Source organism: Haliotis cracherodii, unplaced genomic scaffold, assembly GCF_022045235.1.
Source record: "Haliotis cracherodii isolate W230 unplaced genomic scaffold, xgHalCrac1.p SCAF_29, whole genome shotgun sequence".
NCBI lineage: Eukaryota > Metazoa > Mollusca > Gastropoda > Lepetellida > Haliotidae > Haliotis > Haliotis cracherodii.
This window is the reverse complement of record NW_027266285.1, coordinates 2,084,170-2,107,610: the sequence shown is the minus strand read 5'-3', so window position 1 is coordinate 2,107,610 and position 23,441 is coordinate 2,084,170. Positions and strand designations below refer to the sequence as shown.

Below are 23,441 nucleotides of genomic sequence, written 5' to 3'. Positions count from 1 at the left end.
GAGTAGTGAGCAGTTGATGTGAGTTTTAGAAAGAGTTTATCAACATAAACAACTGTGATAAAATCTTTTAATATATTTTAACACAAAAAGTCATGATGGAAAATCTTGCAAATAGATGGCGCGTAAAATTTACAACTAAAAGTCAGGTAAGCAAACTCCACTGAATTCTACAACAGAAAAGGGTCGGTCGGGTAGCCTAGTGGTTAAAGCGTTCGCTCGTCACGCCGAAGACCCGGGCTCGATTCCCGACATGGGTACAATGTGTGAAGCCCATTTCCGGTGTCCCCCGCCGTGATATTGCTGGAATATTGCTAAAAGCGGCGTAAAACTATACTCACTCACGCTCTACAACAGAAAAAAGTGGCAATACATTAAATCAGATGTAGCGCAGCAACTATTACTTTTTAAGTGTTGTTCGTTCGATACATTTACGAAAGCGAATGCCAGCAGCATTTGGGTCAAGACAGCGTAACCCAGACGTATTCGTGGCTTACTCCACACGTCTCACTCCGCCGTAGACCCAAAGTGAAAACTGTTTACCACCCCAATACCAATTGAGGAACCGTTTCCATCAATAATGAACAGAATCATTCGTTGTTTTAAGATTTCCTTAAAATATTCATTATATTGTTCAGACCAGCCGAGAAAAGAAACCAAGTTCCTTCTCCAAGACGATCGGCACCTAGCAGCTGTTCAAGGTCAGCTCTGACTTCACTTCAACATGGCGTTGTGCTGCAAGAAAAAGAAGGGCAAGGGCATGGGACTACAGGTAGGGGAGCCTATACCTAGATCACATACTTACCATTTTGTTGTAGGCCATATTCCTTGGAAGTAGAGAGAAGGTGATGAACACGATATACCGGAAGGCAACTGAGATGGGTATACATGCGCTTTATTGGTAAATCTGTAGCAGAACTTGAAGAGACAAATTATTAGTTTGATAAGTATACAATTGTGTTAACAGGTTTTCTTATTGATATGTGCTATTGTACGGCTGGTTTGATAGGTAGCCTTCTGCGTTCACACATTCACTTGTTTGACAGGTGGTGTGTGGTTATAGGTTAGCTGTTGAGCAAGCATATTACAGTTGTAAGAAGCGACACAGATTAACAGTGATATGTGTGGGCCGTAAGTAACGTCGGTCGCCACACAGTTGTGTGTCAACACGGTAACTACGGTAAATGGTATTTCACACTGGCAGATATGTCCCTGCAGTATATACAGTTGAATGTGCAATTGGTATCTTTAAACGCAGATTTACAGTTTTAATTCACAAACATATCCACATTTGTAAGTCACAGCAGTACCAAAAGTTGCAAGACATGACTGTAAAAACACTTGTATGTCACGCGGTACCAACAGCTGCAATTATTGGCAGTATTTATATGTGTATGTCACCGCAGTACCAACCGTTGTAGTTATTGACAGTATTCATATGTATATGTCACCGCAGTACCAAAAGTTGCAATTATTGACAGTATTTATATGTGTATGTCACCGCAGTACCAACCGTTGTAGTTATTGACAGTATTCATATGTATATGTCACCGCAGTACCAAAAGTTGCAATTATTGACAGTATTTATATGTGTATGTCACCGCAGTACCAACCGTTGTAGTTATTGACAGTATTCATATGTATATGTCACCGCAGTACCAACAGTTGCAATTATTGACAGTATCCACAATTGTATGTCACCACAGTACCAACAGCTGCAGTTATTGACAGTATCCACAATTGTATGTCACCACGATACTAACAGCTGCAGTTATTTACAGTATCCATTTTTGTATATCACAGTGGTACCAACAGTTGCAATTATTGACAGTATCCATATGTGTATGTTACCACAGTACCAACAGTTGCAGTTATTGACAGTATCCATTTTTGTATATCACAGTGGTACCAACAGTTGCAATTATTGACAGTATCCATTTTTGTATGTCACTGCAGTACCATCAGTTGCAACTATTGACCGAATCCACAATTGTATGTCACCACAGTACCAACAGTTGCAATTATTGACAGTATCCACAATTGTATTTCACCGCAGTACCAACAGCTGCAGTTATTGACAGTATCCACAATTGTATGTCACCGTGGTACCAACAGCTGCAGTTATTGGTAGTATCCACATTTGTATATCACCGCAGTACCAACAATTGCAGTTATTGACAGTGTCCATTTTTGTATGTCACCGAAGTACCATCAGTTGTAATTATTGACAGTATCCACAATTGTATGTCACCATGGTACCAACAGTTGCAATCATTGACAGTAACCACAACTGTATGTCACAGCAGTACCAACAGCTGCAGTTATTGATAGTATCCACATTTGTATATCACTGCAGTACCAACAGCTGCAATATTTGACAGTATCCACAAATGTATGTCACCGCAGTACCAACAGTTGCAGTTATTGACAGTATCCACAATTGTATGTCACCACGGTACCAACAGTTGCAATGATTGACAGCATCCATTTTTGTATGTCACCGCGGTACCATCAGTTGCAGTTATTGACAGTATCCATATGTGTATGTCACCACGGTACCAACAGCTGCAATTATTGACAGTATCCACATTTGTATGTCACTGCAGTATATACAGCTGAAATTATTGACAATATCCACAATTGTATGTCACCGCAGTACCAACAGCTGCAATTATTGACAGTATCCACAATTGTATGTCACCGCGGTACCAACAGTTGCAATGATTGACAGTATCAATTTTTGTATGTCACCGCGGTAACATCAGTTGCAATTATTGACAGTATCCACAATTGCATGTCACCACGGTACCAACAGTTGCAATTATTGACAGTATCCACAATTGTATGTCACTGCAGTACCAACAGCTGCAGTTATTGATAGTATCCAAATTTGAATATCACCGCAGTACCAACAGCTGCAATAATTGACAGTATCCATTTTTGTATGTAACTCCGGTACCATCAGTTGCAGTTATTGACAGTATCCATATGTGTATGTCACCACGGTACCAACAGTTGCAATTATTGACAGTATCCACAATTGTATGTAACCACAGTACCAACAGTTGCAGTTATTGACAGTGTCCATTTTTGTATATCACCGCAGTACCAACAGTTGCAATTATTGACAGTATCCACATTTGTATGTCACCGCGGTACCAACAGCTGCAATTATTGACAGTATCCACACTTGTATGTCACTGCAGTAACAACAGCTGCAGTTATTGACAGTCTCCACAATTGTATGTCACCAAGGTACCAACAGTTGCAGTTATTGACAGTGTCCATTTTTGTATATCACCGCAGTACCAACAGTTGCAATTATTGACAGTATCCACAATTGTATTTCACCGCAGTACCAACAGTTGCAATTATTGACAGTATCCACATTTGTATGTCACCGCAGTACCAACAGCTGCAGTTATTTACAGTATCCACAATTGTATGTCACCACAGTACCAACAGTTGCAGTTATTGACAGTGTCCATTTTTGTATGTCACCACAGTACCAACAGTTGCAATTATTGACAGTATCCACAATTGTATTTCACCGCAGTACCAACAGTTGCAATTTTTGACACTATCCACATTTGTATGTCACCGCAGTACCAACAGCTGCAGTTAATTACAGTATCCACAATTGTATGTCACCACAGTACCAACAGCTGCAGTTATTGACAGTCTCCACAATTGTATGTCACCAAAGTACCAACAGTTGCAATTATTGACAGCATCCAAAATTGTATGTCACTGCAGGACCAACAGTTGCAGTTATGGACAGTGTCCATTTTTGTATGTCACTGCAGTACCAACAGCTGCAGTTATTGACAGTATCCACATTTGTATGTCACCGCGGTACCAACAGTTGCAATTATTAACAGTATCCACATGTGTACACTACACTACAGCTGTACATACTGTACCTATGTCACGGCTACGCTACAGTTGTACCTGCTATATCTTTGTCAAGACTACACTACAGTTGTATATGCTGTACCTATGTCACGGCTACACTACAGTTGTACCTGCTGTATCTATGTTACGGGTACGCTACAGTTGTACATGCTATATCTATGTCACGGTTCAACTACAGCTGTACATGCTGTCTATACGTCAAGGCTACGCTACAGCTGTACATGCTGTACCTATGTCACGGCTACGCCACAGCTGTACCTGTTGTATCTATGTCGCGGTTACACTACAGCTGCACCTGCTGTATCTATGTCACGGTTACAATACAGCTGTACCTATGTCGCGGCTACACTACAGTTGTACCTGCTGTATCTATGTGACGGCTACACTATAGTTGTACCTGCTGTATCTATGTCACGGCTACACCACAGTTGCACATCCTGTATCTATGTCACGGCTACACTACAGTTGCACATGCTGTATCTATGTCACGGCTACACTACAGCTGTATGTATGTCACTGCTACACTACAGTCGACCTGCTGTATCTATGTCACGGTTACACTACAGCTGTACATGTTGTATCTATGTCACGGCTACACTACAGTTGTACATGCTCTACCCATGTCACGGCTACACTACAGCTGTACCTGCTGTATCTATGTCACGGCTACACTACAGTTGCACATGCTGTATCTATGTCACGGCTACACTACAGCTGTATGTATGTCACTGCTACACTACAGTTGTACATGCTGTATCTATGTCACGGCTACACTACAGTTGTACCTGCTATATCTATGTCACGGCTACGATACAGCTGTACCTGCTGTATCTATGTCACGGCTACACTACAGCTGTACCTGCTGTATCTATGTCACGGCTACACTACAGTTGCACATGCTGTATCTATGTCATGGCTACACTACAGCTGTACATGCTCTACCCATGTCACGGCTACACTACAGCTGTACCTGCTGTATCTATGTCACGGCTACACTACAGCTGTACACTCTCTACCCATGTCAAGGCTGCACTACAGCTGTACCTGCTGTATCTATGTCACGGTTACACCACAGCTGTACCTGCTGTATCTATGTCACGGTAACACCACAGCTGTACCTGCTGTATCTATGTCACGGCTACACTACAGCTGTACACTCTCTACCCATGTCAAGGCTGCACTACAGCTGTACCTGCTGTATCTATGTCACGGCTACACTACAGTTGTACCTGCTGTATCAATGTCACGGCTACACTACAGCTGTACCTGCTGTATCTATGTCACGGCTACACTACAGCTGTATATGTTGTATCTATATCACGGCTACACTACAGCTGTACATGCTCTACCCATGTCACGGCTACACTACAGCTGTACCTGCTGTATCTATGTCACGGCTACACTACAGCTCTACCTGCTGTATCTATGTCACGGCTACACTACAGCTGAACATGTTGTATCTATGTCACGGCTACACTACAGCTGTACATGCTGTACCCATGTCACGGCTACACTACAGCTGTACATGTTGTATCTATGTCACGGCTACACCACAGCTGTACCTGCTGTATCTATGTCACGGCTACACTACAGTTGTACCTGCTGTATCTATGTCACGGCTACACTACAGCTGTACCTGCTGTATCTATGTCATGGCTACACTACAGCTGTACCTGCTGTATCTATGTCACGGCTACACTACAGCTGTACATGTTGTATCTATGTCACGGCTACACTACAGCTGTACCTGCTGTATCTATGTCACGGCTACACTACAGTTGCACATGCTGTATCTATGTCATGGCTACACTACAGCTGTACATGCTCTACCCATGTCACGGCTACACTACAGCTGTACCTGCTGTATCTATGTCACGGCTACACTACAGCTGTACACTCTCTACCCATGTCAAGGCTGCACTACAGCTGTACCTGCTGTATCTATGTCACGGTTACACCACAGCTGTACCTGCTGTATCTATGTCACGGTAACACCATAGCTGTACCTGCTGTATCTATGTCACGGTTACACTACAGTTGTACCTGCTGTATCTATGTCACGGTTACACCACAGCTGTACCTGCTGTATCTATGTCACGGCTACACTACAGTTGTACCTGCTGTATCTATGTCACGGCTGCACTACAGCTGTACCTGCTGTATCTATGTCACGGCTACACTACAGCTGTACATGTTGTATCTATGTCACGGCTACACTGCAGCTGTACATGCTCTACCCATGTCACGGCTACACTACAGCTGTACCTGCTGTATCTATGTCACGGCTACACTACAGTTGCATATGCTGTATCTATGTCACGGCTACACTACAGATGTACATGCTCTACCCATGTCACGGCTACACTACAGCTGTACATGCTGTAAGAGGCCAGATGTCAAATGGTTGTGTTATGAATTAATCAAGTGACACATTATCAAGGTATTTTCAACTTCAAATGCCATGCACTTGCCTGGCCTACTTCCGACAATATTCACCTCCGTTTCATGTAATCACCTCAATATTGCCGTGTGGTTAAATACAACAACCTGCCGGTCATTCATTAATGATGAATCAAAGGCAAAGCCAATGCACGCAATTGACTTGAACACCCATGTAACCAGCAAAGGAGGCTTTATATTGGTTGACAGCGGGACGATTGGTTGAGGCACTTGGTGGAATTCATCACGGTGTCACAAAGATGGTTGACCGACAGCCGGAAACTTATGTTAATTCGCTTATGTTAATTCCCGTTCCTCTCTTTGACATTATTTTCATGGTTCAGTATAAGTAATAAGTGCGTCGTGTTTTTCAGACTTCGCAAACGAAGTGATCCCTCAAAGGGACTTTCCATTCTTGTCTTCAATGAAAACTCCAAGTGATATTGACCAACCACCAGCACAGGTATGCTGCTGGTAGACAAAGAAATATGACATAACAGATTCTTTATGGTGGCGTGTCAATTTCCTAAACAAAACAATGTCACCAACATTTAGTTTTTGTTATTGATACATTTTGTTGGTTTGGCATAAATGTAAATTTAACAAACGTTTTCTGAAACCAGTGAGTAAGAAAACCATGTTTACCTCGACCGTCTCCGTGTTCTAGTGGATAGAGCGTCTGCCCGGAGAGCGAAAGATCGTTGGTTCGATCCCCGGCCGCTTTATACGAAAATCCGTCAAAAGATGTTAATTGTTACCCTGCCTGGCGCTCGGCATTCAGGGTTCAAAACAAGGACAGGTTCGCTAGGTGTCAGTATACTGTGTCTTAGTGGTGTATTCATGTTAAACAGCGACATGGTATCTCAGTGGGCTACCACTATAAAATCGGCATAAGTCCGGACTAGTATAAGCAGTAACACACACACGCACGCGCAGACATACACACCCACAGAAACACCCACAGACACACACACACACACACGCACGCACGCACGTGTATCTGCAAGATGCACGTCGCTATATAAGTGCAATAATCTTGAACCCGACGCCAAACCCAATTTCACCTTACCTTACAAAGGGCACTGGGAATGGGCTTCAAAACATTGCAACCATGTGGAAAATACAGCCCGGGTTTCCGACATACAGCAGATAAAAGCAGTAAAAGCCTGGCTACAAAGTCGTCCACCAAACTGTGAAAGAGGCCTCGCATAATATATATATCTATGAAATAAATGCCGTATTGACACTTATCACTTGGTCACAAAAGCATGATAAACATTATTGTGTACCATTCCAAAATACTATCCGCGAGTCGTTTTTATTTTCAAGTGCGAAGGTGTTCAGCTATATAACATTATTATCTTCGAATTAACTGTATGATTGAGTAATGTGTGTAGAATGAACCACGCGTAATATGCCAGTCGAAGCATGTTCAAGCTTATTTTCCGTTGTCCATTATGCCACGTCGGACCTGTCAATATGCCCCTCATGACAATGGAGGAGTTTGACGGTCTGTTTGAGTTGACGGATATCAATTGCCAGAGAAGCAACACATGCTTGATTTACCGTATCAAAGTACATCTGTGTCATCAACTAGCATGTAGATCAATATCCCAACATTGCTGCCTGTTAGAGAGAACTCTCACTATCTACATTCACTACAAGTATGGAGTGGCTCTGGGTAGTGCTTTCGATAGTCGGGCTCAAACCCACGTTCAAATCAACACATGTTAAAAACGTCTAAAACAGTTATTGTACGCCACTGTGATATTGCCTCATTGGATATTGACAACGTTCCCCATTTGCCTACAATAACAAAAAAGTGGTATTAATTTGAGTTTAAGGGAAACAAAGGAAATACTTTATTTTTATAGCACTGTTTTTTGTTGATATCCATTTTCAGTCCTCATTGGCGAGATACTCCTCGTCTATCAGGAACTATCCTGACAGGACACCCATGATGTGATAAATGTCTGCAACAAGATATCCAAAGAAATGTTATGGCATGTAATTCATCCACGATCAGCAAGGACGCACTAACTGGGCAGCTTCTGTTAAGCATCAACTTTATTCATGTGGTAATGGTAATACGAGGGGCGTTCAATAAGTTTTGCAACCTGGGCATTTGTGTTTACGCAAACAATGTCAACTTGTGGCAGGTGTGACACTTGTCATAACATCAGGTTGACACGGGTCATAACAAGTTCCAGACACAACAATAAGTTCGATGTGATGGCTTCATTCACCTAAGGGTGGTCACAATCATGGATTCTCTCAAACATGAACAACGCGCTGTAATAAAGTTCCTTACCAAGGAGGGATGCAAAGCAAATGAAATGATCCATGATCGCATGTGTAAAATGGTGGGTAAAGATGCTCCTGACTAGTCCACAGTTTGCCGTTGGTCTTTACAGTGCTATAGAAAGAAGAATTTTGTCTGACCGACGAGTGAAAGTATCTGAACTTTCTAGGGAATTCCAAATATCAGTTGGAACTGTTGGAACCATTATTCATGAGCGACTTGGTTTGTCCAAGGTATCTGCAAGATGGGTACCTAGAAACCTCAGAGCTCAAGATCGCCATCAGAGAACTGAAAGTTGTCGACACCTCCTGGATGTCTATACTGCCGATGAAGCCGGGGGATGAAACGTGGATCCACCACTGGGACCCAGAAACTGAATTCGAATCCATGCATTGGAAGCACCACAATTCTCCGCCTCCGAGGAAGTTTCGAACTCAAATATCGGCTGGCAAGGTTATATATTGGGATGCAAGAGGCATAATACTGATTGATTACATGCCACCAAAAAATACAATCAATGGACAGTATTATGCTAATGTAATGAAAGAATTGCGAAAATCTATTCGCCAGAAACGCCGTGGGATGTTAACACGTGGTATTCTACTTTTGCATGACAACGCCCCGGTTCACAAGTCGAGAATTGCACAGGCAGCCATATGTGAATGTGGATTCGAACAGTAAAATCATCCACCCTATAGCCCAGACTTAGCCCCCAGGGACTATTTCCAAATGAAATCTGCCCTACGTGGAAGACGCTTCAAGGATGACGAGGACATAAAGGCTGCCACAAAGGCGTGATTAGAGGGCCAATCCGCGGATTTCTATAAAAGTGGTATCAAAAGCTTGAAGGACAAATGGAATAAATGTATTGAGGTGAATGGAGATTATATTGAAAAATAAAAGTGCAAAAGATATTCTGCGACTTGGTCTTATATTGAAGTTGCAAAACTTATTGAACGCCCCTCAGATATGGACAGAACGGGATACGTATATACCCGATCATTTCATACATGCTTTCACTCAGACCCTGAAAGATATGTATATTCAAAATTGGCATTTTTCCTTATCAGTCTCAAAGAAATTATCAAGTTATTCCCTCTTTAAATACAGCTTCTGTGGAGAGCAATACTTATGAGATGTGACACTAAAAACATTTCTAATTGTTTTGTAAGATTCAGATGTGGTTCACACGACTCTTTATTGAGACGGGTATCGTGAGAGAACACAGAATCTGTCAGTTTTGTGATCTAAACACTGTAGATAATGTCCGTTATATGCTGAACTCTGTTCATTGATAAATATTATATCCGTTATCCAAGTCTACAGAAATTTGTTACATTAACGTCAAGTAAGAATGTAGTAATAACGAAAAAGCTGTGAAAGTAATAATGCATGCTGTGAAGCTAAGAAGTTACCTTATATAAATGCATATACACACATTACTATATAACATGTGCTATAGGCCCATGGCCTCTCAGTATTATGAATAAACACATATACGAAGTGATACGGTAATATATATATAGTAGTCTTTTAGATAGGTCCACGCTCATCCTATCAAACACGGGTTTGTATGTGTCTTGCTGACTAAACAAAGTGTTAAAATGGTTTAATTTCAAGATCGAAGAAGAAATGCGTGAATTTTGACACGGGTTAAGTAACATCAAGAGAATATATTGACAACAAACACAAGGATATAATATTATCTTTATAATCAATCATTATTAAACAGCTGTAGATATGACACCGTTTTAGCCATAGATAGATTCGTGTTGATAAGCCAGCAGTATCTCTACGACGTCAACAAGGATATAATATGACGTTTCTAAATGACTCGTCAGCAATATTGTCTGCATTACATCAACGAAGCCGGAGAGCGCGTGGAATGATAATTTACACGTATGGATTTTTCAGCTCGCGTATTTGATCAATACAGATAAAAGATGAAGTGAAATGGGGTTTAACGTCGCGTCCAAGATTATTGCACTTATATAGCTACGTGCATATACGTGTGTGTGTTTGTGTGGCTGTTTCTACTAGTCCGGACTGATGCCGATTTAAAGTGCTAGCTCACTGAGATACCATGCCGCAGTTTAACATGAATACCCCACTCAGACACAGTATACTGACTCCGAGCCGACCAGTCCTTGTTTAGCCCCTAAATGCCGAGTGCCAGACAGGGTAACAACAAGTACCATCTTTTATCGTCTTTTGGTATGAGGAACCTCGGACCTTCCGCTCTCCGGGTGGACGCTCTACCACTAGACCACGGAGGCGGTCAATGCAGATAATAAATGTGCGTACTGCTTTAAAACTATCATTCATTGTTTACTGACTTTATCCTTGTAAATATACCGATTAGGAATCTCCTTCTAGAATGTCATTCTTGTGTTCAGATTGACTTGTGTTCCACCGTACCTGAAAAGTCAAGGCTTCTCAAGGCTTCTCATGACAACCCTGCCCAACTAACCAGTGCCGCGATGGTGAATAAAACTAGTCTAAACCCCCTGTAATATAACGTCTCTGGATATCTTTTGGATATAGTTAAGTTTAGGTCATCTGTTAAGTATCGTTAATATTTTTAACGTCATACCGAGAAGAGCTCACAGATTGTACCCATTGTGGGGATTTGAACCCCACCGTAAACGTCACAAGAAAGTCACTAAGCTACACCACCCACTTTATCACTGTCTCAAAAACCGAAAAGTTAAACATTAAACGAGAGGTATCAAAATATCAATATTTGTCATGGTTTGTCTATTATGCAAGTGGTATCAGAAAGCTGTAAACACCCCATCCATTGCTGCGATATTCGGGATCCTTCCGCAGAAACATAAACCACTACACTGTATACACAAAGATTAATCAATACCGAATGGAAGGGAAACCCACGTTTTAACCGAACAGTGCCGTATGGCAACACAACTAAGGTCTGCGATTCCAAACGTTTTTACCCAGTTCCTTGGCGATTTATGTCTTTGACAGTACAAGCGTAGAGCTCCTTAGTCTGAACGTTAATCAGCAGTGAGGGGTGATGCTTAGTTGGATAATACAGACAGTTTCCAGAGGATGAAAAGTGGTAGCATGGAGGGAAGCTGGCAGGTAGGAACCTTTGCTCAGATTTGACTTTAAATCTGGAAGTTCTATCATAGGTGTTTGTTGATACGGCGATGCTGTAAAGCTGAATAACTGAATCCCCGATGGGAGGACGCTGCGCCCAGAGATAGTGTCATGGCTATTATTCTGGGAATAGGCATGTGGGTAAACATGAAGAAGTTGACAACATCACACTAATTCTGGGGGTTGAAAATAAAATTGGTGGAAAGTATGTTTGATTTCTTGGCAGTTTTATCCGTTATCATGTCAGGTAATTCATGTATGTGATATGTATCGACACTTTTGAATTTGGTGTTTAGATCGTATAGTCTTTATATAAATACAGATGTTTTCAAATGTAATTTGATGTGTCTTTGTTGTTCATAAAGCTTCTCTATTCCGAAGATAGTTTTCTTGCTAGAGTTTTGTTTCAATTAAGAATATATTTTTTATCAATCGGGCATGTTACGCATAAGCAGTTCCAAACATTCAGGGTTTGCTTACAGGTCAAAGACAATAACATTTTAGGCCAAAACCTCCATGTTTTGGCCTAACACATACGCGATGATATGTATATACCTTAAAAACAGAAATTGTTATTAGTCAAGAACAGACCACGACGTCATATTCTACAGAACAGGTGTCAGGTTATGTCCCAATGAACATATTATTCTGTTGTTCTCAAAGAACAGACTACGATGTAATGTCTTAAAGAACTGGCCACCATTATGTCATAGCTAACAGACCTCCTTGATATACTATAACGAACAACCCTCAGGTGATATCATAACTAACAGACGTCCATGTTATGTTATAACTAACAGGCCTCCTTGATATTCTATAACGAACAACCGTCAGGTGATATCATAACTAACAGACCTCCTTGTTACACTATAACCAACAACCGTCAGGTTATTCCATAACGAACAACCACCGTGTTATGTCATAGCTAACAGACCTCCTTGATATACTATAACGAACAACCATCAGGTTATGTCATAACTAACAGACCTCCATGTTATGTTATAGCTAACAGACCTCCTTGTTATATTATAACCAACAACCATGAGGTTGGTTGTCATATCTTTAAGGGATGTTCTACAAATAACTACGAAAGTTGTGAGTTTGTTCTACACTCCTCCAGGTATACATGCACACTACATTCATAGACTTTACACTATTATATTACACTGCTAGTGTTGTAAGGGTTCACAGTAAAGGGATTAACTCCCGCAATGATTTATCGTTACGGTAATTGTCAGAGTTATTACCATCCGGTGCCAGAACAATCTGGCAGCAAGACCAATGTACAAACATTTCGACCATGCCTGTCCTCGTAACACATGGTATTTGCTCTCAAAGCAGAATTCAGATTGTCTGGAAATAATACTCGGCTAACTACATGATAAGACGGTAATATGAGATCGATAAGCCATCGATGTCGAGTAATAAGATGCCGCGAGGTATCGGTAAACATGATATTTCCGTTAATTGTCAAAATTGGTGGAATAAATATACTCGTTTTTATCACGCACTGGGAAAAAGGGTTGTACTTATATTGCAAAAACATTAATCCGCATAATGAACACAGTGGATAATGTTTCCTTAGCGTAGGGAATGTTGGCAGTAGAGTGTGGTGGTACTATCATCGGTTCGGTAGGATTTATGGAGCAGATTAAACGCTTGTTTCAGAGGCAGGTGCTAAGGCGGGTGTTTGCGAAAGTTGTGTGGACGGGGAAAACTGGAACGTTGTTTACTTGTCTTTGCATGTGTTTGTGAGGGGTGCTACCGGTGGGTCAGGATACGCGAACACCTGGCATCATCACTATTTGATAGTAATTTATAAACACGTGTTCATGATATAGTCGGAATCGTACAATCGACCCTGTTTGGCAAAGATTTCATATGAAATATGAAAAGGATTTTGCCACTGTTATTTACAGTGAAGGAGTGTGTGAGTGAGTATGGTTTTACGCCGATTTTAGCAATATTCCAGCAATATCACGGCGGGGGACACTAGAAATGGACTTCACGCATTGTTCCAACATGGGTAATCAAACCCTGATCTTCGACGTGGCGAACAAAGGCTTTGGTGGAATTATGACGTAAAGGGTGGGAGTTAGTTGATGAATTGAGATGTCCAGGGGTACGAATAGGGATTGTGAACGATGGGTTGGTGATGGGTGGTGTTATTACAGAGTTTGTGAGAGATATGTTTGTGATAATGATGAACTGTGTTATTACAGAGTTTGTGAAAGATGTATTTATGATATTGTGGATTGTGTTATTGCTGAGCGTGTAAAATATGCCTTCATGGTATGATCGATTGTGTTATTGCAGTTCTTGTGAAAGATGGGTTTGTGGTAGGATGGATTGTGTTATTGCTGAGTGTGTAAAATATGCCTTCATGATATGGTGGACCGTGTTATTGCAGATCTTGTGAAAGATGGGTTTGTGGTAGGATGGATTGTGTTATTGCAGAGCTTGTGAAATATGTGTTTGTGATAGGATGGATTGTGTTATTGCAGAGCTTGTAAAATATGTGTTTTTTCGATGTGATGGATGGTGTTATGACAGAGCTTGTGAAAGATGTGTTTGTGATGTGATTGATTGAGACAGGTAGACGGTGACATTGGATTGTTGTGAACTCTGAGATGGTGCAATGTCAGGAGTGTATACAAATAATAGATAAATCAATCCTAAATGAGAGTGGCTCAATCTGGCCTTTACTATATACACCAGTAGTCAACAATGAAAACAACGATCGTAGGTGGGGTTCAGCTCTATGACATCAGTCTGTCATAATTGAGAGGGCGTTTGCAATTGTGGTTGTTTTATTGGTCGAATGAGGACGACAGTTGGTTGCAAACGTTCGATATCATTTGCAAACCATTTTGTAACCCATGCTCTTATTGTATTCTTGAATGAATTCGGATCTACTAGGCTGTAGGATTGCTGTGACGAAATCACGTCAGGTACACCCAAATTGTGCCTATCACATTTTACACAGGGGAAGCAAACACGATTGAAAGGCGTAAGCTGTTAACACTTTCAGCTCGTGACTACCGTTATGCATCTACATTCTATTTGTGAGAAATGAGGCATATTGTGCAAAGATGTAAGAATGAACGTACAACTAATTCAATGACGTTAAGATAACTTCAAGATAAACAAGACGGGGAATGTATTTCAAATGGTATATTGCTCAATGTATGCTGAGCATTTTTCTCGATGAGTGAAATTGCCCAGGATGACTACAGAAGACGTTTAGTCTGAGCAACGGCCATGTGCATTACTGGAGTGTGTGTGTTTGTGTGTGTGAATTTTTAAACTGATTAGTTTTATTCCACATACCAGCCTAATTGCCCGGTGTAGTATCTCACAGTACACAACGGTGTTGTAATCAATGGCAAAGGGCCTCTGTAAGCCTACAAGGACGCAGAATTCCATTTGTTCTAGGTTTGACACTCCCTCACCACAGACTTCATTCCCTGCTATAGACGATGGGTGAGATGTAACCTTAATAAGGCAAACCAAGAAGAGAGCGCCTTCACGTTTCTCAAAATAGGGTTTGTTTGTGCAATGTTAGGGGATATTCTCGTATCTGTTGAATAGCATTCAACGCCTGTTGACGTTAAATTAATCATAAGGATGAAATTAACGTTTGTGCAGATATTATATAGAACCAACATATGCGTTATGTTTGTTTGTTCGTTTGGTTGGTTGTTTGTTTAACACATTCAGCATGATCAAAGTTATATCACTTCGGCCTTTATCAAATCGAGTATTACCAGCAACGTTCCATACCGTCGGGGTACGATGACACGCAATCAACCAAGTTCCTATTTTTGCACTTGTAATTCTCATTAACGACTGCCAACGACACAGCGCCCCGTTTGCAAAAGCCAATTTGCATAGGCTAACGGGAGTTGTTGTTCTATACGACATTAACGATCTTAACATGAAATCAAGTGAATTAGATGTTTTAGTGCATCAGGTGCAGCATTGTTCGGCGATAGCAGGTTTTAATTACACCTGTTAAATAGCTTGTCTGGTAGTCATGACCAATTACTCAAGTCCAGGGCTGCAACAGAAAAGCAGCGTGTCTCTTGTCTATAGATTATGTTTTCTCTAACACCACAGAAGACGTAATGTGATGCCTGGTAATATATACGTGATAGCCGTGCATAGAACTAAGAGTATTATATACCATATAGCATGACTATATGAATTACGGTGGCAATTAACATAGAAATGACTTCTACAAAGGAAAACCTATTCATGTAACTGTGTTCTTAAAACCAATATGATCAATGCACTCAGACAAACAATCGTTCTCGGAAAGATTATAATGATTAACTGCCATTTATTGGCATCGCAGTGATCTGAATTCAAAACGTACATCACATTTGCCATACAAATGCATAGAATGCTCCCATAAGACATTGAGCCATCACCTCATAAGTCTTTATTTTCTGCCCACATTCAGACAGTTCCCAAATCCTCTTTATTGCATTTACCCCGGTTTTGATTTGTGGCTCAGATAGCACTCATATAGGAGCCAATGATTACTCTTACGTGGCATTGCATAGAAAGAATCGATATCTTCTCTGATCCTCTGAGAAAACTATGCATTCCATTAGATTTACCCATTCACAGCATTGCTCCAAAGGACGCATGGAAATGTTGCTATGTCAGTATCATATTTGCACTTTGGAAATATTTGGATTTGAGACACATTCATAAACTTTGCAGGAGTATGAATAATGAAAGATGGTCAGTTATAAGACACTACGTTTGCGACATCATTCTAACGAGTGTACTAAGGATATGGTTTTAGTGTCATTTCTATCGTTCAAGCTGAGAATACCATAAAAGGTTTGTTGTCTTCCACGTCCTCATACATGGATAAATGAATCGAAAAACACATACTCAATCTGTTGTGGCCTAACAACGATTAGATGTTTCTAAATGTGCAGGTCTCAAGGTGTGCGAGACTTCAGGTGGAATAGTTTATTTCCAAAATGATATCTTGCCGTTTGGAATGCACACTTAAATCACTTACTTCCGTACGGTATACACGAAGGATATGCCTTTATTTAAAACGGACTGGTTTCCATCGGCACTAGTCTAACCAAAGCAGATTTGGACAAAGCCTTAAAACTTCATGAACGATGCCCAGACTGTACGCCTAGTTGAGCATTGTAGGCAGACTCCTGTACACCTTCATTCTTCATATGTTATGTTAATCTGGGGAGACATTATTTGGAAAAACCCATTGCCTGTATCATTACAAACAGCTGTATTGAAACAGACAGTCAATTCAGACATTAAGAAAACTCGCGGATATTTATAACAATCTTTCGTGATGAAGGGCCGTTACCAACACTTTCTACATGTCTAGGGAAATAAGACAACAAGCCTTCCATCAAACTGCAAGATTCTCTACTGAGAAAAGCAAACTTCCGAAAACCCATAGTATCAATTCCACTTTCATAACTCAAGGGGGATATAGATGTAACAATTACCATATCCAACATATTTGGCATGGTAAGCTATAAAACCGTCTATGACGTCATCGAAGTGGCGTAGTGAAACGATTTGGCACCTACATGAAGGAATTTATCTTAATCAAATCACTAATCTCTCAAACTGAATGGCCTCAAATTGATCTTAGGGGCATCTTTGGATTGATTACTTGCACAGATGTGTTTTGTATTATGAAGGATATATCGATCAACACATTAAAGCAATTCAGCAAGTTTTCTTCAAAACGAGATTGTATTCTAGCCAACACATTTGTGCGTCGTTGCCAAAAAAGTACTTAAAGCAGCGACAGGAATTTAAACAGTGGAACCGAGTTCACAATGGCACCTCATCACCAGGATTAGAATCGAAATCTAGTTTCCGGAGCACAATTTTCCTCCTTGTGAAAACAGGACATGACTTAAGGCAAGAAGTACATGATCTGGAGGTAGTCTTGTCAACAAATTTAAAACTGGAATACGCTGAAGTCGCCACCAAAATCGTCCACCGCACCTCAACTGTGTTCATTGACATTTCTGTCAATCTGATTACTACTGGAGGTTAAAATCGAATCACGGCCACGATGCCCGGTACTGGTAATTTGCTTGTCGAGATAAGCGTCAGGATGCTACGAAATCTTCCAGCTCTGTGACGCGACCCCCGACGGCGGAGTCAAGCAGCTGACTAGCGAGTTGACCATAACTGAGCAATCAAAGCGACACTTGGAATGATGAGTGTAACTCGCTTTCCCTTCTGTGAGTATCTCACAAAGGTCAAAGATGGGTTCTTTATGGTCATTGATGTTCAGGTTATTTATGGACACTTGTGAATATTGTGGAGAGATGGCTATGGCAAAAAATCTATTGGTTATCCTGACATTGCCTCTCATCATAGCTCACCTGATCAATGGATGTGGGTTGCAGATTGAGCTCTTTTCTGCAAATTTATTTGATAGCCTAAAAAGCTGATGCTGTTTAGTTCATCCGACTGGAATTTATCGACAGTATTGGTATTCTGATGCCCCAAAATGTAACACAACCCATTGACTTAGAAATTAATGGATGCTTTTAAGTTTTAAAAGGCGTTGAAATATGTAACCACTTTAATTTTAGAAGAATTGAGATATAGTGTTTGAGCTACCCTGCCTTCGTCATGGCGATTAATCAGATTCAGTGGCACGTATCAGAATAGCCTCTACCATTTTCAGTGTTTATTTATTACACTTGACGTCATAGAAAAAGATGGAAAGAGAACCTAAGAGACCTGGGATATAAGGGCTAGCTTTAGACGTGAATACTTCAAAGTTGTAAAAGCTGTTATGCGGTGGCGTTTTTACCTTGTACAATGCTACATTAGGTTTGTGGAAGGTTTAGTTGACCTGTGAATAACTAGAGTTCAATATTTGTTCGTTTCTTGTGGCTGTATACAAAGCGGTGTTTTGGCAGATTTAACGTTCACGTTTACAGTCAGGATTTAAAGCGTTAATTATTTCCCATGTGCATGAGGGCATAGCAGCAGAAGGTAAGGATAAGAACAAGTTGTATTGTAGATGAGGCAGAACTTGTACGCGTAATTTGGTGAAGCGGCATACGTCGTGTCAGTTATAAAGGTCATGTTAAACAGGTGTATGTGTACAGTGTTAGGGTACACGCGTCATGTTTACGTCGTTTTTAGCAATAGTCGAGCATCACGGCGGGGAACACCAGAAATGGGCTTAACACAATTTACCCATGTGAGGAACGAACGCCTTCACGAATGAACGCTTTACCCACTTTTCTACCCCGACGCCCCTCTATGAGATAAATAACACAGTTAGCTGAACGAAGTTATGCGCGATGTGCCGCATTTCCATACAGAAAGATCCGACACAAAAATGGCGATCAATGACATTTAGCTACATGTATATCAGAGATATGAGATATTAAGTAATGTGGTAGATGCGAAGAAAGCTATGAGGTGAACGATATAGAGTTTTATATAAACTGTTTTATACAAGCCTTGATATAAATAGACACTATAAGGAATGATATAAAGTTACGTGAACAAGCCATAGGATAAATAATATTGAGATATAAGACATCTACACATATTCCAAGAGATGACTGTATTAAACTATTTGAGAAATGAAAGAGATCTGTTAGAGGTTCGACAAAAACCTTTGGAAAAACCACGCATGTGCGAAACATTCAAGCAGCAAAAACAACGGGGAATTCCTGTATGAACCTTTATCCTTCGATGTTTCATGTAATGGCCACGTATCTGACATGGAACCATTATCTACTGATGCAATCGTATGCATGTGAGAACAGACGTCCTAATTCGCCCATTTGATGTTTAGCTTTGGAAGCAATATAAGTTCAGCTTGAATGATAGATGATAGCCACATGTTTCATGTCGTTCAGCACGCTAGGAGACCTCGCCATCAGCGCTACGAGGATAAATCTGTGTATGTTGACATTGATGGTGATACTATCAGAAAGCCTTTCATTTTATGTTAAAACGTGAATGCGTTTACATTCATTATACAAACTGTTATGTAACTTAATATATCTGACACAATGCATTGATATGATGATGTCTGATGATCTGTGATTTCGAGAAGTCGATTCTGACGGTTTTCTTTCGTTATCAGAATTACTTTTGATGAGACGAACTCAATATGCCGAATTGTTTATTGTTTCAAAATAATTATTTTAATTTGGTTTAAAGTAAATTATGGCACTCATTCTGAACATGTACAATTGTATTCACAGTTCTTCACAGAAATAATGACATTATTAAATGTGATGGTACATCTTTTGTCGGTAATGTATGCTGAGTTCAATGTCAGGGTATGCAGTACGACTTTACAATTGTTGTAGGTTTTAAACCTTTTAAATACAACCAAGTCCAAATACAAGAACACACATTATTATCAAAGGTACAAATATATGTCAAAAATAAACTAATGACATGATAGAAACATCTTAGTTATTAGAACCCCGCATTTCCGGACGTCAATCTACAAATGTCCGGATTAACGAATTATGTATATAAGGGAAAAAAAGATTTTTTTTGCCAAAAGCAATCGATTGTACGATTCCGACTATATCATGAACACGTGTTTATTAATCACTATCAAATAGTGATAATACCAGGTGTTCGCGAAAAGGTGACCGCATCCTGCCCCACCGGAGGCACCCGTGGCAAACACATGCAAAGGTAAGTCAATCGCTCACCCGAAAAAAAGCACAGGAATACGTGGTGCAAGTCAACGTATGGAATTGCATCGCACATCATTCTTGTCACAGATGCTTCAATTTTGGAAATGTCCTACACGTGTCCGCCGTAAGCGTTTTTGAAAGCTTCACTAGCCGTGAACGTTGTAACCGTGATCAAACATCTTCTGAGCAAGTGTCACATGGCGCTGTTTGAAATCTTGGTAGAAAGAGCATGCTCGATTGTACATCAAAAGTTGTGAAATATGGACACCAAGGGCTGGAGCTGCAGGAATATTGCTCGACATAAAGGGAAAGTCATGTAATGTTCCCAGCAATAACTGCTCGGGTTCCGGAATAACGAGGTCTCACTGTGTATGACATAAGGAGATATCTAGATAATTTGAGTTGGGAATAAGTATCCGTGTTAGCATTACAAAGGTGTAAAAGTATCTGTAGCGTGAAAACGAACATGAGATTTAACATATCGTCTTTCTATCGACCAATTTGTGAGTTGTTGCCAGATACTAACGGCATTGCTGACTGCGGCACAGCTTGGCTCGGAGGCTTAAGGAGGCATCCCAGAAGAGGTTTTTATCCACACTTCCCGCACACTACACCGATTGCGTATGGGGAGTGTGTTTGTCATAAATTAAAACAAATGTAATCATCTGTGAATTCTGCCGGGCAAAAGAAAGTATTCACTTGAACATTGGATTTGACAACAACAAAAAATTACAAACGAAATGAAAACGTTACTCGGCTGAAAACAGTCGCCTATACCCGTATCAAATACACCATCATGGAATAACCATTTCTTGTTTGTTTCAGTTGTAGCCACCATCAAACATAGGGGTATACTTTGTTTGGTCTGGCTGTTTCTGTTTGAAGCCATGTTTGTATCTTGTCGAATGTGATATGCAGAAGGGAGAGAGGTAGATTGCCTGGAGATTGCATTTTCGGTTTAAAGACCCGTTAATTATACATAGTATATATTTGACTAAAAAACGTGTGTACTTAGAACTTATCGTTCTTATTTATCGTTCTTACTGACTGGGTGGTAAGACTCTGTGGCTTGATGTGTTGCATGTCATCGTACCCCAACAGTGTGGGTCATTGTCGATAGTATCAATCACCGTCTTGTCTGGTTCATACTGTATTATTTACAGGCTGTCGTCGTAAAGTTTAGATAACGCTGAGTATGGCGTTAAACACCAGCAAACAAACATTTGTCGACAGTAAGAATATCTAACTGTACCAGAGCAAAGAAATGGCATGTTCGATATCTTGACCAGTGTGTATGTTTATATATTGATGTGTCTTCTTTAATATGCATTGTGAAAATCACTGATCAATATATATTGTACCTAGTTTTCGTCACCAGCACAGATTCATACACCTTTGTACATATACAGTCATCAGGAATACCTTCTTAGTCCTTTGCGGTTTACGTGTTGTTTCCTTGTTTGTTGTGTTTTTCATTAGAAGGCGCAAACATTATTTTTTAATACATTGATCAAATATTTCCATGAAGAGCAATGAAGATATATATTTAACCATTTTATATCCTAAACATCTGCAGGGGCAGACGCTGATAAACATCAAAGCTGTATGCTGCATAACGGAGGTGTGTACAGAACGATATTTATATACTCGCTTTAAACATATTGCTCTAACCTCTATCGTTACAGATTGCATTTTTAATGTTGCATCAACTGATGCAATATTCCTGAAAATATTTCCAAGAACCACGTAACAGATATGCCATTTGTCTCATGTTTCAACCCCGATAATTTTGAAAGCTTTTTTCTTCCAACAGGCTTAATGAGCAGTGAGGGGCGTTATGAATGTGTGCGTGCTGTTGTATGCTATACGACTACCTTTCCCAAATCTACATTATCAGAAATCAGTATTTCAGAACCTCATGCTACAACCAATGTCAGTTTGGAAGATAGTTTCTTCCAACACACTTAAGCCGTCCCAAGGAAATTGTAAATGTGCATGTTTTACGACTGAGTATATTCAACGCCCTACATTGCTGGATATAAAACAACCCCTTTCTCATGTTAAAGTCTTCACCTCTAGCTACCTATGATTGAATAAATATGGCATCTGATATTTCAAGGGCAATTGTATACATTGTAATCATGTCTTTTGGGTATGTGTTTGAAGGTGTCAATATTGCTACTGGTTGGTGGGTTTATTCCCCGTGAGTGTTGGTGTGTGACTATGTTTAGGTACCGAGAACATTCTGTCACGTTCTATGCGGCAATAAACAAACGGAAGACTGCAAAGTGAAACGAATCTAATGTGTATGCCAGCTCTCGTGTGTGAAAAGAGCGATTTTTGTTCTGAGGTACGTATTTTTTGATAACATTGAAGGCTTTAATTACCGTAGGAATGAAAGATGTGCACTAACCATGCTATATGATCACAGAGTGACATTCTACAACGATATGCAGGTATAACACTATCTACACCAACGTGTTTGCATAATATATCATTACCTATATCTATGTGCTGCTCTTGGATAAAATGTATGCAGATCTGCACATTTAGTATCACCTCGAAGTTTTAAGTTCCCTTGCTCCATGTAAGGTCATACGTGTCACTCAATGATTACCCCGAAGTAAACAACAAGATGTTGTGCAACTTGTGAATTTAATTTTGTCACTGAATTGTCCACATGAAGAGCTTTTTACTCATATCATCATAGCATTGTTTTATTAATATCACGCAGCGCGATTCCATTTACTGTAGTTTAAAGAATGAGTTGCGCAACTCCCTCCTCCTTCCTGGTAATTTCGTACATATTGTCTGTAATAAAATTTCTACTCTTGCATTCCCAGGCGGTTCCACCGCTAGATTGACATGACATGAACTGTAGATTGACGCGACAGTTCGGGGTAAATCCAAATGGGGAACAAAAAATCCCATCAGAAATCATCCTCAATCTACCCGTGATGCTC

General features: G+C 40.3%; 1 protein-coding gene across 2 annotated transcripts in view; it reads left to right on the top strand.

The window, feature by feature from the left end:
* The first annotated feature begins 635 nt into the window (after nt 1-635).
* The window catches only part of LOC139473460 (uncharacterized), a 113,104-nt gene continuing 90,298 nt past the window's right edge, over nt 636-23,441 (top strand). Inside the window, exon 1 of one of the 2 annotated variants that reach the window (XM_071256050.1) lies at nt 636-769. In XM_071256050.1, coding sequence (XP_071112151.1) covers nt 722-769 — 48 coding nt within the window. In that variant the 5' untranslated portion in view covers nt 636-721. Of the gene's footprint in view, nt 770-11,638; nt 11,756-23,441 lie in introns of those variants that run through there. The other variant, XM_071256051.1, reaches the window with a different exon arrangement.